Source organism: Cynocephalus volans, chromosome 16 (genome assembly GCF_027409185.1).
Source record: "Cynocephalus volans isolate mCynVol1 chromosome 16, mCynVol1.pri, whole genome shotgun sequence".
Taxonomy (NCBI): domain Eukaryota; kingdom Metazoa; phylum Chordata; class Mammalia; order Dermoptera; family Cynocephalidae; genus Cynocephalus; species Cynocephalus volans.
The window spans coordinates 24,440,829-24,458,643 of NC_084475.1; the positions used below are offsets into that span (position 1 = coordinate 24,440,829).

The following is a 17,815-nucleotide window of genomic DNA, read 5'->3' on the forward strand; positions in this document are numbered from 1 at the left end:
AGCAAGGCCTGATTTCCTGGCAACAGTACTCTGTGCAGGGAAAATTTAAAATTTTTTCTTCTTTGGCTCTAAATGAAGGTCCCCAGAGTATTCTGGGAAATGTAGTCTCGCTGACCATAAACGTCACAGGCGCAGGACTATGGGAAAAGGTCCTATGTGTTTCTTCTGTGCGTGTGCATCCTCGCTCACCTAGCTTTCGGGGAAATGTAGTTTTGCTTTGCAATGACGTCGCCCTCACTGGACTACTATGGGATTGGGATTTCCGGGTTTCTACTGCGCATGTGCAGCCCCGCCCACTCCGCCATCTTTTGTGTGGAGATTCCGGGTGTTGCCGCTGTCCTCACGCTACTCCTCAGATCCTGGGGTTGGATCGTACGTCCCTGAAGGTGGGTGCGAGGGTGAAAGAGGAGCCCGCGGACCGCGGGGGACCTGGGGAGCGGGACTGTGTCCGGGCACTTGGGGGCAGAAGCGCCGCGGGCCTCGGGCGGGCGGGGCCTGACGTGCGGCGCGAGCGCGGACCTGGGCCGGGCCGGGGAAGGGGCGCCCGGGCTGCGCTTTCCAGACGGTTCCGTCAGAGGACGGCGCTGCCTGAAGGAGGACGGGCGCTGCCGGGTGTGCAGAAACCGGTTCCAGATGTCCCAGGTTGGGGGCTCAGGTCCCAGGTGGCGACGGGAACGTGGGTGGGGGTGTGTGAAGACAGCGAGCCTGGGAGGTGTGGGGAGGTCACGTTCCAGCTCCGCCATCAGGAACCTGGTACCGACCTACGGGACGTTCACTTCACCATCTGTAACGTGAGTGTGTGGACATTAGTGTGATGCCCCAGATCCCAGAGGTGAATCTGGGATTGTGAAGTGTGTGCAGACTGTCACTCTGTGGCCGTTGTGTTGTGGGGTGTCTCGGTGTCTCTCCTTGAGGTCCAGTTTCTCGTCCCTTCTGCCCTGTGCAGCCGGCCTAGCTCTCCTGGTCATGGGCAAAAGATGTCTGGTTGCCAGATGTGTACTACGCAGATATTTAGGTAAATATGAATAAGATGTGTTGCAGTGGAAACACTTGTCTGGAATTGTGTGTGGAGTCATTATATCAATATGAAAATAGTCAATATAGCCGAACTGTATTTCTATAGCATTAGTTTAAGTAATGACACAGTGTGTTTTTCTTTAGTTTAAATGATTAAGTTGTATGTTTAGGTTAGGTTGATTCTTGCTAAATCAGTAGGTAATGTATGTTTCATAAACCAAAAACAAATTGTGTGTCTAATGTGTACCATTGATGTACTTGCTAATGCACCTTTAATGGGTCTTTGTTGCGTCTTACTGACGATAAAGGCTTGTTGTTTCACAGGGAGGTTTTTTGTTTGTTTGTGTTTTCCAGCTACTGTGTAGAGAGTTTTGGGCAAGAGAATCCCGGGTCAAGCCACGAAAGTTCTCTCCTTAATCCACTCCATTCCCTCCTCTCCCAGCTAAGCTGCCAGAGTGCACTGTGCATTTCCAAGAGCAAGAAAAGATGGATAAATCTACAGTGAGTTGTTTCTTTATTTATTTCTCATTTTTTTCACTGTATTACCTGGGTATTATGGCGAGCGGGGAGTATGTATTAAAACGGAAAAGTAGAAATGAGTAAACCTCAGCTTGAAGGAAATATACTTACATAAGGTAAAGTTTGCGTGTGGATATAGCAACATGTAAGACTTCAGAGTCATCTAAGTTGAGTACAAATTTGTCTCTGGTCTTTCTAATGTCATGTCAAAAAGGCAGACACTTTCTTTTTACATGATTGGAATGGAACCTGAGAAAAGAATATGCCAAGTTCTCAAGGGATATGAGGATTTATTGGCACTAAATTTTGATACCCTCTCTATTAGAAAGTTTTTGACTGCCAACCTGGAAATAAACACATAGCTTTCCACAGTGTAAATGGGTGGCAAGTGCTAAGGCACATGTTGCCGAATAAGCAGTCTGTAAGGTTTCATGTAATTTAAGGCTTTCTCACCCACATAGTTTTGTTAAAATATACTGAGTTCTGGGGGCTTACATGTATGATTTAGCATTTGCTGTGCAAGAACATATCAAAACACAATGGTTTAAAATATCAGACCACTTTATTTTCTTGAAGTTCTATGGATCCACATGTCCGGTGCCGTGATTGAGGCTGTTGCTTGAAGATGGCTTCACTCACATGTCCTGTGGTTTGTGTACAGGTTTGGAAGACTGTAGTTGATTCATGGATAAACCATGGAATTATCACTTAGTGAAATCCAGTGCCTTTTTTGTAGTCTTTTTCTAAGTTGAATTTTATGCCACATTTGAAACTGCTGTACATGATCTTCCCCTGGAAATTTTTCTGTGTTAGTTAGTTTCTCTCATGCCCTTACTGATGATTTTCTCTCTTCTCTTCAGAATTCTTCTTTCTTCTTAACACAGCTCATCAAAGTGCTTCGTTCTGGGCACTTTTCTTCTCATTGTGCTCTTCTTGACTTATTCAGTCCTCTTTAGTTTGCACTCTTCGTTCTATTTAGCTTCTTCTCTTTTCTACTTCTTCCCTTTTCCTTGGATCATAAGTTGAACTCACTGTTGACTGCTTTTTGTAGCTATTCAAAAGTTAACTTAAGGTCAATGAATCCAAAATGAAAATGAGATCTACTTCTTTTCTCTTACATGTGGTATCACTACCATCCAGGCAGTGACCCAAACCAGTGAAATGGGATGTTTCCTGGACTCTTGCCTGTGTCTTGTGTCTAATCCTTTGTGGTGTCAATTTTTGCTACTTTTGTTTGCTTGTTCTTTTCATTTTATTCTGATTTCTGTATACACCGCCTATACAGGGTGAGGAGGTGTTGGTACTTATAAAGACTATAACTTTGTTTCAATGGAAATATTCTTGTAAAAATCCTGAAGGGTATGTTTCCTGGGTGATGAGGTTCAATCCCCAGTGACCTGTGCTTTTAACCAGTACCTGTGGTTAAAAGCCTGAAGGGAGAAAGCCTTCAGGAGTTAGTGGTACATTGATGAAGAACCAATAAAAAGGCATGCAAAGAATAAAAACAAAATGCAGATTTTCATAATATGTACATTTTGCTTCTATAAATTTATGTCAGTGATTCTATGTGTATTTTTTCTTACTGTGCAGTTTTGTGTTTCTAGTTCAAGAAGACTTGTCATGTTTTTAAACCTTCTTACATATTTTATTGTATTCTCCTATTTCAGATAATCACTTAGAAATGAATGAGAAAGATGGGTGTGTGCTTTAATCATCAGTATGTTTATAAACCAGAACTGTAGCTAACAGTTGGTTAAGAAAGAAAAGTGACAATCTAGTTAACTGAAATTTTACATTCTCAATTAGAGTTTGAGATGTAACAGAAGACGTGAAATGGTGGCTTTATTTATTTTGGACCTAATGTTCAATGTGAACCTACATGCTTCCTGTTGCTTTCAGAGTACTTTCTGTGGTCTCTAATGACTTGTTTGGTGTTCCAATGATCAGCTGTGTAACAAAGTGACACAAAACTTGGTTGCTTAGAATAAGAATTTCTTCCTTTACTCCATGTTGGAATGTTGTGGGTAAGTAGACTGTAAAAGGGCAGTGTGGATTGACTGCTGCATGATATGTCTGGTCTCATGTGGAAGAACACTAGTGGCTGGGGGCATTGGGCAGACATCCAGGCCTCTCTTTGTGGCCAGGTGGGCTTCCTCAGAGTCTGGCAGTCTCAGGGTAGTCAGGATTGTCTGCTTCTCCCTGGACAAGTGTCCAAGAGGCCCAGGCAGAGACTGTGAGGCTTCTGGTTATCTCTACTCAGACGCCAAAGCATGTCTTCCACCACATTTTTTTAGTCAAGCACATCAGTAAGAGCAACCCTGATTCAACAGGAAGGCAGTTAGATTCCACCTCTCAATAAGAGAAACAGTAAGACATTGCAGCAATCTTTAATAGACCACAGTTGGCTCTCTGGCCATAAATTTCTACCACATGCAGTATATACGTTGCCCCTCTCAAGAGCCGTAGAAATCTACTGTTATACAATTGACTGAAAACCCAGCTAAGTCATGTCCAGTGGCCTATTACCCTCATCTCAACATGTAGCCAGCTCACAGTGAGGAGAATGGCATAAACGTGGGCACTTCCCTTCAGACAGTGTGGGTTGTAAGAGGTGGCACCCTGCAGGCACTGGTCTGAGCAGGTAGTTATCCCCATTGAACACCTGGTTTATTTCTTTGATTAGGGCCCTGTGTTTTTCTCTGGAAACAGTGCCTCCTGCTTCTGCACTGTGCCCTCTGGGCTCTATAACTACTGTCTGTCAACATCTGTTTTTCTTAAATGCCTGAGTTTGCAGTTGATCAGTTTCTTTGCCTATTTTTATGTTATAATCGTTGAAAATCCAATGACCCTTTAAAACTTTTTTTTCTTTTTTTCTTTTTTTTTGACCGGTAAGGGGATTGCAACCCTCGGCATGGTGTGGTCTGCACCACACTCAGCCAGTGAGCGCACCGGCCATCCCCATATAGGATCCGAACCTGGGGCCTCAGCGCTACCAGTGCAGCACTCTCCCGAGTGAGCCACGGGACCAGCCCTAAAATTTTTTTTCTAATTCTGCCCTTTTGATACAAGAAATTACCCTGCTGTACATCTTTAAAAAGCACAGGCTTCCATTGTACTATAATGCATTATACCAATGCTACTTCTGTATTAGTCCCTTTTTTCTCTGGCCTCCACTTCTGTCTCAGGCAGCGATTTATTAAGAAGTTTTATTGTTTATCGGGCACTGTCTATGTATCATATCCTGTGGTACTTAGAATACTGGAAATATTTTTGTTTGTTTCTTTACAAAATACTGTGATTCTTGGCACAAAGTAGTTTTTGTCTTTGAAAATGTTTTCTTGGAAAAATGTTGGATAGAAAAGTAGTTTTATTTCAAACTCAGCAAGTTCTGGCTCCTTTACATTTTCTTTAAATTTTGTTTGAAAATTGAAAATATTTTTTTTTGTTACTTATTTATTGATGGATGGCCTATGTGGGCATCCAAATCCTTGACCATAGTGTTATCAAAACTGTGCTCTAACCATGTTAGTGATCTGGCCAGCCAGCCGTCTTTACTTTATCTCTCTTCTCATATTTTCTCAGTGACAGAGGAGACCAGGTAGCACTTTTCCCATTGTTCACAGAATTCTCCTTTGGCAGACCCCTGAGAGGTTAAGATATCCTTTCCATTTTCCATGCTATCAAGCAATAGTGTGGCCCACAACCTTCAGTGCTCCCTTTATTTCTGGTAGTATATTTTGTGCTGAAGATTCTTTTGGCTGGTGTTAATATTTCCACTTAAGCTTTTCATAGTGTTTGTGTAGTATTTTAATTTTTTACCTTTCAGTCTGTTTGTATCTTTGTATTTGAAGTGTATGTCTCTGGATAGCATATCATTGGGCCTTACTTTCCTATAAAGTCTGGTAGTTTTTGCCTTCAGCAGAATATTTAAACTAATTCCATTTAATCTTACTATTAAAAGGGATAGATATGTCTGCCATTTTGCTATTTTGTTGTTGTTTTTGTCAATCTCATCTGCCTTTCAATCCTTTGCTTTTCCTCTTTTCCTTTCCTAAATTATTTTTCAGTTAATCAAGTATTTTTAAATATTTTAGTTTGTTCCATCTGTTAGTTTTTAAAATATTTATTTAAATTTTAGTTTGGTAAAGAAAGATACACATAGCAAAAAATTTAGCATTTGTACCACTTTTTACCTTTAAGTAGTGGTATGTATATTTACATTGAGGTGCGGGAGATGTTCAGAACTTTTTAATCTTGGAATACTGAAGCTCTGTGTCCATTAAATAACAACCCTGAATTTTTCCCTCCTTGTAGCTTCTGGCATCTGACATTCTAGTTTGGTTTCTCAAAATTTATCTCATATCAGTGGGACCATACAATTCTTTTGATTTCTTTAGTGGCTTATTTCGCTTTGCATAATGTCCTCTCCGTTCCTTGTTATAGCATATGTCGAGATTTCATTTCTTTTTATGACTCTGAATAATATTCCTTTCTGTGTACATGCCACAATTTATTTACCCATTCATTCATGGATGGACATTTGGGTTGCTTGCACCACTTCACTGTGTGACTAATGGTGCTGTGAATTCCACTGTTGTGGAAATATGTTTTGGAGATTCAGCTATAAATTATTTTGGATATATACATTGAACTTGGACTTCCGAGTCACATGGTAATACCATTGTTTAATTTTTTGAGAAGACTGTGTTTTTTCTTAAATGGTGCAGGGGCTATTGAAGGTGAAGCAATATCATGGTGGTTTTGCATTTGCTAATGTTTAATGATGTTAAGCATCTTATCATGTGTTTGTTAGACATTGGTATATCATCTTTGGAGAAATTTCTATTTAGTTTCTTTGCTATTTTTTGTTGGGGGTGGGGTTGGGGTGAATGCCTGGTATGGGGAAGTGAACCCTTGAACTTGGTGATAAAATTCTGCTCTCTAACCAACTGAGTTAACTCGCTAGCCCCCTCCTTTGCTTGTCTTTTAAACAGGCTATATGTGTTGTTTTGTAGCTGTGGAAGGTTTTTTTCATTATGTATTCTTGATGTTAATTTCTTATGACATAGGTGACTTACAAGTATTTTATATTTTGAGGTTCTGACAAATAGTATTCTGTTTTTTATTAAAGATCCTACTTGGTCATTACTGGTGTGTTGAAACATAATAAAATTTTGTTTATTAACCTTGTGTCCTGCAATCTTGCCACAATCACTTTTAACTCCAGAAGTTTTTCTATTTATTTACTACAATCTTTTACACAGGTACTCATATCACATGCATCCAAAAATGATTTTATGGACTTATTTTCCCCAGTCTTTAACCTTTTTTTCATTTTCTTCTGTTATTGCATTATGAAGTACTGTTAGTGAGATGTTCTGTGAGAAGGCCCATTCTGGTCGTGTTCCTGATTTTCTGGAAAAGCTTTGAGTATATCACCAGGAATAAAAATGTTAACTATAGTTTCTTGTAGATAGTATTTATCTAGTTGTGGAGAAGAGTTTTTATGATGAATGGGTGCTGTATTTTGTCATAGGCTTTTTCTGAATCAGTTGATATGACCATCATCTAATTTCTTTGTTTTTAGGGTTTTGGTGTGAAGGATTAAACTAATTGGTGTTCAAGTATTGAACAAGCTTTGCATGCTTGGGATAAATACCACTTGGTTGTGGTGTATAATTCATTTTAAACATTGATTGATTAGGTTTTTAAATATTTTCTTAAAGATATTTCTATGTTCACATGAGATAATGGTTTGTAGCTTTCTGTTGTAATATCTTTATTTGATTTTGGTGTTGAGTTAATGCTGTCCTTGTAGAATGAGTTGTGAGGTAACTTATTTTCTATTCTCTGAAATAGATGGTAGAGAGTTAGTATAATTTCTTCCTTTTAAATCTTTGGATGAATTACCCAGTGAACACATTGGGCCCAGGTGCTGTTTTGAAGACTATTATTTTGTTAACTCAATTTTCATAATAGATATTGTCCTCTTCTGATACTGTTTTTTATTGTGTGTGAGTTTTGGAAAATTGTGTCTTTCAAGGAACTGATCCATTTCATCTAGGTTATGAAATTTATTCCCAGCATTGTTCATAGCATTTATTTTTTTAATGTCCACAGTCTCTGTAGTGATGGCCTCTTTTTCATTTCTGATATTAGTAACTTCTGATCTGTGTCATTATCTTTTTAGTTAGCTTACCTGTAGGCTTATCAATTCTATTGATCTTTTTGAGCAATCAATTTTTTGTTGACAATTTTCTCTTGATTTCCTTTCTTAATTATATTTTTGCTCTAATTTTCATTTTTCTGCTTCCTTTTAATTTAATTTGCTCTTTTTTCGTACATTCCAAAGATAGAAACTTAGCTTATTGATTTTAGGTGTTTCTTTTTAAAAAAAAATATGTGCATTCAATGCTGTCAATTTTTTGAAAGTATTATTATTTCTCCATTCCACAAATTTACATAAGTTGCATTTATTCTTTTACTTACTTAAAAATATTTTAAATTTTTTTCTTGAGATTTTTTTATTCTTTTATTTATTTATTTATTTTTTACCCATATACAATTCCAACACAGAATTTTGCCCAAGTGCCTACATGGAGACTACACTACTGCATCTACCTGAAACCAGTACTAAAATACCCCATTCAACAGTCAGTATAAAACACATCCACAAAAGGAATTCCCTCCCCTCAAAGCCCACACTTGAGTATTGGGAAGAAACAGCTGCTCTACCTGGTGACTAGAGACCAATTTTATTGGGAAGAAACAGCTGCTCTACCTGGTGACTAGAGACCAATTGAGAGATACTAGAAATTTGAAAAAAAAATCTTATGACACTACCAAATGAACATCATAATTTTCACCTGGCACACCATATACAGCAAGAAGTCCTTGAAATGACTGAAAAGGAATTTGAAGCAACAATCTCAAGGAAAGTCAATGAGATCAAAGATGACTCAGAAGGCACAACAAAATGAGAAAAAGTATCCAGGATATCAAGAAGGAAATGTGCAAAGAGACTATTGCCTCTTTAAAAAAAAGAATGTAGCAGAACTCATGGAACTGGAAGTGTCATTAAATGAAATTTGTAACATAACTGAGAGCTTTATCAGCATGCTAGAATGAGCAGAAGAGCAAATTTGTGGTCTTGAAGACAGTCTTTTCAAAATAACACAAGTGGACCCCCCAAAAAGAAAGAAAAAATAATAATTTTAAAAAACCCAGCAAGTGAAAGAGAACGAGCAGACAACCTGAAGCCACACAAACATCTGAATGATGGGTATTCCAGAAGAGGAGGAAAAAGAAAAAGGGATTGGTAATATATTCAATTAAATAAAAGCAGAAAACTTTCCAGGTATAGGGAGAGAATGAATTTTTAGGTTGAGGAGACTAAAGATCCCAGAATCAATTCAATTCAAAAAGATCCTCTCCAAGGTATGTTATAATCAAATTGGGAAAGCTCAAAGACAAAGAGAACCTTAAAAGCAATAAGGCAAAAACATTAACTCACCTATTAGGGAGCCATTGTCAGACTAACAACAATTTTTTCATCAGAAACCTTAAAAGCAAGAAGAGAATAGGATGATATATTCAAAATGCTAAAAGACAAAAATTGCCAGCAAAGACTACTATACACAGCAAGTCTGTCCCTTAGAAATGAGGGAGAAAGTGTATGTTTCCCACAAAAACAAATATGGTGGGAGTTCACCACCACATGACCAGCCCTACAAGATATTCTTGAGGGATTACTGCATCTCATATCGAAACAACAATAATCATTACCATGAATACAAAAAAAAGAACAAAACCCAGGAATAGAACAAAACAGCTAATGTTAAAGAGAAAAAAACCTATCTAACCACCTCAATTAAAAAAAAAACCAGAAGATAAACTATAAAATGGGAATAAAGGAACAAAAGGTGTTTAAAACATCCAAACAAAAATCAAAATGACAGGTGAAGTCAGCATATCTAAATAGTGATTCAGTGTAAATGGATTAAATACCTCACTCAAAAGACACAGAATGACTAATTGGATTAATGATAAAAGGATCTATCCAGTAAGAAGACATAATAATCATAAATATATATTCACCCAACATTGGAGTACTCAGATAACTAAGGCAAATGCTATTAGAACTAAAGAAAAATATAGACTCTAATACCATAACTGGGGACCTGAATTCCCCTTTCTCATTGGACAGATCATCTAGGTGAAAAATCAACAGAAACACATGATATAAACTGCACTTTAGGCCAGTTGGACTTGGCAGTTATCTCTGGAACGTTTTATCCAGCAACCACAGAATATATATTTTTCTCATCAGCGAAAGGAACATGCACTAGGATAGACCACATGCTAGGTCACAAATCAAGTCTCAACAAATTTTTATAATATTGAAATGATTTCCTTTATATTTTCTGATGACAATGGGTTAAAATGAAATCAACACAAAACTCTGGAAAGTTTACAAATACATAAAAATTAGCATTCTCCTGTATGACTGCTGGGTCCAAGAAGAAATTAAAGAGGAAATCAAAAAATCTCTTGAAACTAATGGAAACAAAGACAAATCACATCAAAACATGTGGGATACTGCAAAAGCAGTACTGAGGGAAATTGATTGTGATAAATGCTTATATTGAAAGAATAGAAGGGCTACAAATAAACAGTTGAATACTACATCTCAAGGAACTAAAAAACTAAAAACAATCCAACGCCGAAACTTGTAGATGGCAAAAAATCATTAAGATCAGATTAATACTAAATGAAATAGAACCTCCCAAAATGATACAAATGATCAATGAAAGAAAAGGGGTTTTTTTTTGAGAAGTTAATCAAGATAGACACAACTTTAGGTAGGCAAACTAAAGAAAGAAGAGAAGAAAAATAACAATAATCAGAAGTGAAAAAGGCATCAAAACCTATGCCACCAAAACACAAAGAATCATTGGACACTATTATAAACAACTCTACACCAATAAGTATGAAAACCTGGAGGATTTAGAGAAATTTCTGGACACATAAAAGCAACGAAGACTGAATCAGGAAGACGTAGGAAACTTGAACACACCAATACCAAGCAATGAGATTGAAGCAGTAATCAGAAATCTCCCAACAAAGAGAATGCCAGGTCCAGATGGCTTTACTGCTGAATTCTACCAGAACTTTAAAGAGGAATTAATACCAATTCTCTTGAAACTATTCCAAAGTATTGATACAGAGGTCATTCTCTTAAACTCATTCTATAAAGCATACATCCCCCCGATCTCAAAAGCAGGTAAAGACACCACCAGAAAAGAAAACTATTGGCCAAGATATTTGATGAATATAGATGGGAAAATCCTCAATAAAATATTAGGAAATAGAATACAGCAACACATCCAAAAAATTATACATCACACTCAAGTAGGATTCATCCCAGGGATGCAAGAATCCTGCAACGTCCACAAGTCAATAAGTGTGATACACTACATCAACAAAATCAGAGAAAAACCATGTGATTATCTCAACAGACTTTGAAGAAGCATTTGACAGAATTCAGCATCACTTCATGGTAAAGAGTGTGAGCAAATTAGGTATAGAATAAAGTATCTCAACACAGCAAAATATATATGATATGCCTATATATGATGAACCTAATATCATTGTTGTTCTGAATGGGAAGAAGTTGAAAGCTTTTCCTTAAGAATTGGAACAAGACAAGGATATCTACCCCCAGCTGTTATTCAACATAGTATAGGAAGTACTAGCCAGAGGAATCAGGCAAGAGAAAGAAAGCAAGGGCATCCCAAACAGAAAAGAGAAAGTCAAGTTATCCCTGTTGGCATACATAATGATTTTATATAGACAGAAGCCTAAAAGGTCTTCAAAGAAGCTCTTAGATTCAGTAAACAATTTCAGTAAAGCAACAGAATACATGCAAAAATCACTAGTGTTTTTGAAGTAGCTGGAAAAGTCAAGAAAGCTATATTCCATTATGATAGTCACCCCAAAAATAAAACATCTTGGAATACAGTCAATGAAGGATGTAAAAGATCTCAACACTGGAATCTACAAATCACTGTTGAAAAAAATGAAATAAGACAACAAAAAGTGGAAAGATATTCCATGCTCTTGGATTGGAAGGAATGGATTAAAAAACTTAAATATAAGACCTGAAACTATAAAATTCCTAAAAGAAATTATAGGGGAAGTGCTTCTGGAAGTAGGACTGGGCAAAGACTTTATGTATATGACCTCTACAACGTAGGCAACAAAAGAAAAACCAAATGGGATTGTATCAAATTGAAAAGCTGCTGCCCAGCACAAGAAACAACAGAGGAAAAGAACAACCTACAGAGTGGGAGAAATTATTTGTAAACTATGCATCTGATGAAGGATTAATATGCAGAATACACAAGTAACTCAAACAACTTAATTGTAGAGTAACAAGTAGTCTGATTTTAAAAATGGGCGAAGGAGCTGAATAGGCATTTCCAAAAGGAAGATATACAAATGGCCAACAGGTACAGGAGAAAATGCTCAACATCACTCAGCATCCAGGAAGCGTAAATCAAAGCCACATTGAAATATCTTATCATTCCAGTTAGACTGGCTACTATCAAAAAGGGCAGAGAATAACAAATGCTGGTGACTGCAGAGAAAGAGGAACCCTTCTATACCATTGGTGGGACTGTACATTGGTGCAGCCATTATCGAAAACCATGTGGGGGTTCCTCCATCAACTACAAATAGGACTGCCATATGACTTAGCAATCCCACTACTAAATATACATTCAAAGGATTGGAAATAATCATGTAGAAGGAACACCTATACTCCCATGTTTATTGCAGCTCTATTTACAGTAGGCAAGAGTTGGAATCAACCTAAATGTCCATTATCAGAAGACTGGATAAGGAAAATGTGTTATATTTCTACAATGGAGTACTCCCTGCTTTTAAAAAGCATGAAATATTGCCATTCACAGCAACATGGATGAACGTAGAAAAAATTATGTTAAGTAAAATAAGCCAGGTGAAGAAAGAAAAATTTTGCATGTTCTCACTTATATGTGACAGCTAAGAAAATAAATAACTTTAAAATTAAATAAAAGAAATGTACAACAATCACAATATTGCATTGAAGTTAAAGAGTAGAAAACAACTGAGATTGCTAGAGAGAGGAAATGCTCAGGGGGATGGTGGAAGAGAGGTATTTGTAAAGGGTCACAAAAATCTATTACACTGTATATAGAAGAATATATTTATTATCCTGAATTGAACATCACATATTGCACATATGTTGATATCCAATTCTTTACCTCAAAGATATGCACAGTCAACTATGTTGCAATGAAAAAAGCCTAATTAAAAAAAAGCTTTTTATTGAACCTTCACTTATTTCTTTAGTTCTCTTTATGTATATCCAGATTCTAACCTATACCTTTTTTCTTGTCTGTAAGTTTTTTCTTTTTTTTCACACTGCTTCCACTACAGGTGTCCTGGCAACAAATTCTCTTAATTTTTGTTTCCCTGAGACAGTCTTTATTTTTTTTTCTTTCTTACAGGTTGATTTCATAGTGTACAGAATTCTATGTTGTAGGGTTCTTTCATGAATTGTTTGTATATTTCACTGTACTCTCTCCTTACTTACATGGATTCTCAGGAGATGTTGGGTATAATTAGTATCTTGTTTCTTTTTTAAGATTTTTTTTCCTCCTTTTGGCTTCAGATTTTTTAAAAATTATTTTTGGTTTTCTGAAGTTTGAGAACTACATGACTAGATGTAGATTTTTGGCATTTATCTGGTTCTGTGTTATCTTGACTCCCTTGGTCTTTGGTTTGGTGCCTGAGATTAATTTGTGGAAGTTCTCAGACATTATTGTTTTAAGTTTTTCTTCTATTTTTTTTTTCTCCATCTCTCTTCTACTGGTTTTCTCATTACTCTATATTACAACTTTTGACATTGTCCAGCGCTCTTCAGATATTATATTCTGTTCCTTTTGTGTTTTTCTTGTGTGTGTATGCTTTTCAGTTATTATTCTCTGTGATCTATACTCAAACTCAGACATTTTTTTCTCAGCTGTGTTCAGTCAGCTATGTTCAGTTGGTGAGAGTGTGGTGTCACTACTATCAAGGACCACAGTTTGATCCCTATACTGGCCTGCCCCCTGTGTATCTCTCTAACATCTACATAGTTATTTAATGGATTTGCACTCATAGAACTTCAAATATCTTGTTTTTCCAAACAGACCAAATGCAAGTACATATATATATTTAATGAGTTATTTATTCATATGGTGAATTATATTGGCAGACCTTTTAATACTGAGCTTTCCTTTAATTGTGGAATAAATTTTGAAAATTTCTTTTTGGGAGGGGGTAAGGAGGAATTGGGAAACGGACACAAAAATCAACTACATTGTATATTGATAAATTAAAAAATAATAAGGATCCTAAGGTGGCGGTGGCTGCGGCGGTTGGCGCTGAGTAGCTGAGGTGGAAAAGGCGGCCTCTGGGCCTTAGGCAGCCAGGGAACTTGTGGACCTTCCTCTTGCTGTCTCTTAAGGGAGGACCACTGCTGGTGGCCGGTTGTGGGGGCTGACCACCACTTTACCCTTGGCAGGAGAGGCTGCCTCATTTACCGGCAACAGCTTTGAAGTGTGGAGCAGAAAAAGAACTGTTTCTTAGCTGCGGTGGCCAGCTGCCCTATTCAGGATTTGAGATTTCAGGCCAACATAAAAGAAGATTCCTGGGAGCGCCCAAGCCACGCCGCGGGACCAAGTGAGCAGCCCAAGGCAGCGGCAGCTGAGGATGGGGATGGCGATGATGCGGAGGCAAAGAGAGAGCTGCCCGGCCTGGCCCAGCCCTGTGAGTGATCCCCAGAACGGCCCTGCTCTGGGGACGGACGCCCGCCCAGCTTCCGCCTGCCCCATCGGGCCACTCACCGGCCCCGGGGCTGCCTTCATTTTCTCAGGTGGTGGTGGCTCCGGCCCGGCTTGGCCAGGCCTGTCCTCCTCATCTGGCTCAGCTCCTCACTGAGCCTTCCCACTTGCTTGCCCCAGCGCGGGGCTTCCCGGGTCCTGTGGGGCAGCCTCTTCTCCCACTCCCTCTGCGGCTCTCTGGCGGGGCTGGTGGCGTGGGGCATCCCCGGCCAGTGTCAGGAGGGCAAGGAAGTACAGGCTGGGCCGACTGTCATTCCACCGCATCCTGGGCTCCAGCCCCAGTAAACTTCCTGTTACCAGGAGGCACATACCATCTCTGTGGCCACCAGTTCAGAAAAGCACCTAACCGATTTCTGGTTAGGAATAGTGTGGTTAGAGCATTCCCGAGTTCACTTGAACCTGCCGGAGAGCTGACTGCGGGCGGGCACTGGAATCGGTCCATGCCGGGGGTATTCAAAGGTGAACCGTGTGCTGCGGGCTCCTCTCCCGAGGACCTCACGCTCTGGCGTGGTAGATAAGACAAGTACACAAATAACTGTGATACCAGGAGGAAGGTGATAAGTCCCAAGAAAGATCTACACAGTGCTGCAGAGACACCCAGAGTGACCGGTCATCTGCGCCTAGCAGAAACCTGGTAGACTTCCTGGGCGAGGTGGTGCCGAGCAGGGTCTTGAAGGCCCAGCTGATAGACGAGGGTTGCAGAAGACACGTCCCAGCCCAGCCCAGTGTGCACTGAGCGGGGAGATGTCCGGCTAGGGAGGCGGAGACTCAGCAGAAAACACACACCCTGCAGGGCTGCCACTGCAAGATCCAGCAGCCCAGCCTAGTGCGCACAGAGTGGGGAGATGTCCGGCTAGGGAGGCGGAGACTTGAGAGAAACCACACACACCCTGTGGGGCCACAACTGCATAAACCAGCAGCCTGGGCCAGAGTGCACAGAACAGGGAGAAGTCCTGCATGGGAAGTTGAAGCTCAGCAGAGAACACACACCCTGCGGTACCGCCCACTGATCCAGCAGTCCAGCAGAGTCCAAGCTGACCAGAGAGGTGGCCCCCCAGAGAGGCCCAAGACCCAAGGCAACCACACACACAAGACACTAGACGACACCTGAGCAGTCACGGAGATAGCCATAGAAAATTGGCAAGCACAGCAACATCTTAGTCAGTCAATAGTCTCAAACCAGTGGACTGTGAAATCCCCTGCCACAATGAATAAACATAAAAAAAACATAACAGACATACAAAAAATCAAGAAAGTACACCACCAAAAGTTAATAAATCTCAAACTCTAGATCCTATAGAACAAGAAGCCCTTGAAACGACTGACAAGGAATTTTGAGTGATAATTCTATAGAAACTGAATGAGATACAAGAAAACTCATCTAGATATCATGATGAAATGAGGAAAAGTATACAGGACCTGAAAGAGGAAATGTACAAGGAAATCAATGTCCTGAAAAAAAATGTAGCAGAACTTGCTGAAATGAAGAAGTTATTCAACGAAGTAAAAAACACAGCAGAGAGTTTAACCAGAACGCTTGTCGAAGTTGAAGAGAGAACCTCTGAACTTGAAGATGGGCTGTTTGAAATAACACAAGCAGACAAAAAAAAAAAAAAGAATCAAAGAAACTAAAGAAAATCTGAGAGAGATATCAGACAACCTTAAGCGCTCAAATATCCGAGTCATGGGTATTCCAGAAGAGGAGGAAAACGGAGATTCCATTGAAAACATATTCAACAAAATAGTGGCAGAAAACTTCCCAGGTACAGGAAAAGTCACAGATCTTCAGATCCAGGAAGCTCAGCGATCTCTAAATGTATTCAACCCAAAAAGGCCTTCTCCAAGTCATGTTATAGTCAAATTGGCAAAATTCAGAGACAGAGAATCTTAAAAGCTGCAAGAGAGAAGCGTCAAATCACCTACAAGGGAGCCCCAATCAGGCTAACATCAGACTTTTTATCACAAACCCTACTATCTAGAAAGGAATGGGATGATATATTCAAAATACTGAAAGACAAAGATTGCCAGCCAAGAATACTCTACCCTGCAAGGCTATTCTTCCAAAATGAAGGGCAAATAGTATATTTCTCAGACAAAAACTGTGGGAGTTCACTACCATACAACCACCCTTACAAGAAATTCTCAAGGGAGTACTGGGTTTGGTTCCTGAAAAATAACTACCACTGCCATAAAAACCCAAGAAAAATCAAAACCCACTAGTATAATAAAAATGGCATTCATGAAGAGAAAACAAAAAAACAAAAATGCTACCTACAACCTAAGGAATCAACAAACAAAGAAACCAAACAGTAAATCAGAAAGCAAGGAACAAAAGACACCTAAGACAACCAAACAAACAATAAAATGCTAGGAATAAATCAACACCTTTCAATAACAACTTTTAATGGAAAAGGCTTAAATCCCCCAATAAAAAGACACAGACTGGCTGACTGGATTAAAAAGGAGGACCGAACTACATGCTGCCTAAAAGAGACCCACCTCACCCATAAAGATTCCCATAGACTAAGTGAAAGGATGGAAAAAGATTTACCATGTAAACAGAAAAGAAAAACGAGCTGGAGTAGCTATTCTTACATCTGACAAAATAGACTTTAAACTAAAAACCATAAAAAGAGACAATGAGGACCACTACTTATTGATAAAAGGACTGATGCATCAAGAAGACATAACAATCATAAATATGTACGCATCCAATGTTGGAGCAGCTAGATTTATAAAACAAACTCTATTAGACCTAAAGAAGGAAATAGACACTAATACCATAATAGCCGGGGACCTGAACACCCCACTGTCAATATTAGATCATCTAGGCAAAGAATCAGTAGAGTATCACAAGATCCAAACAATACTCTAGACCAATTGGAATTGGCAGATATCTACAGAACATTCCATCTAACAACCTCAGAATATTCATTTTTCTCAGGCATATGGATCATTCTCCAAGATAGATCACATATTAGGTCACAAATCAAGTCTCAATAAATTCAAAAAAATTGGAATTATCCCATGTATCTTCTCAGACCACAATGGATTAAAACTAGAAATTAATAACAAACAAAATTCTGGAAACTATACAAACACATGGAAATTAAACAGCATTCTACTTAATGACATATGGGTCCAAGAAGAAATCAAGCAGGAAATCAAAAAATTTATTGAAACTAATGAAATCACTGATACATCATACCAAAACCTGTGGGATACTGCAAAGCAGCATTAAGGGGGAAATTTATTGCATTAAATGCTCACCTCAGAAGAATGGAAAGATGGCCAGTGAACAACCTAACACTTCACCTTAAAGAACTAGGAAAACAAGAACAATGCAAACC

The 17,815-nt window shown here is 38.9% G+C and overlaps 1 protein-coding gene across 5 annotated transcripts in view; it reads left to right on the top strand.

Moving 5' to 3' along the window:
• The first annotated feature begins 310 nt into the window (after positions 1 to 310).
• Positions 311 to 17,815, top strand: part of LOC134364932 (zinc finger protein 260-like) — an 80,668-nt gene continuing 63,163 nt past the window's right edge. For all 5 annotated transcript variants that reach the window (XR_010021912.1, XM_063081139.1, XM_063081137.1 and 2 more), the window contains exons 1-2: positions 311 to 386; positions 1,372 to 1,518. Coding sequence is in view for 4 of the 5 variants with exons in the window: in XM_063081139.1 (XP_062937209.1) it covers positions 1,504 to 1,518 (15 nt within the window). In the remaining variant the exon portion in view is untranslated. The remainder of the gene's footprint in view (positions 387 to 1,371; positions 1,519 to 17,815) is intronic.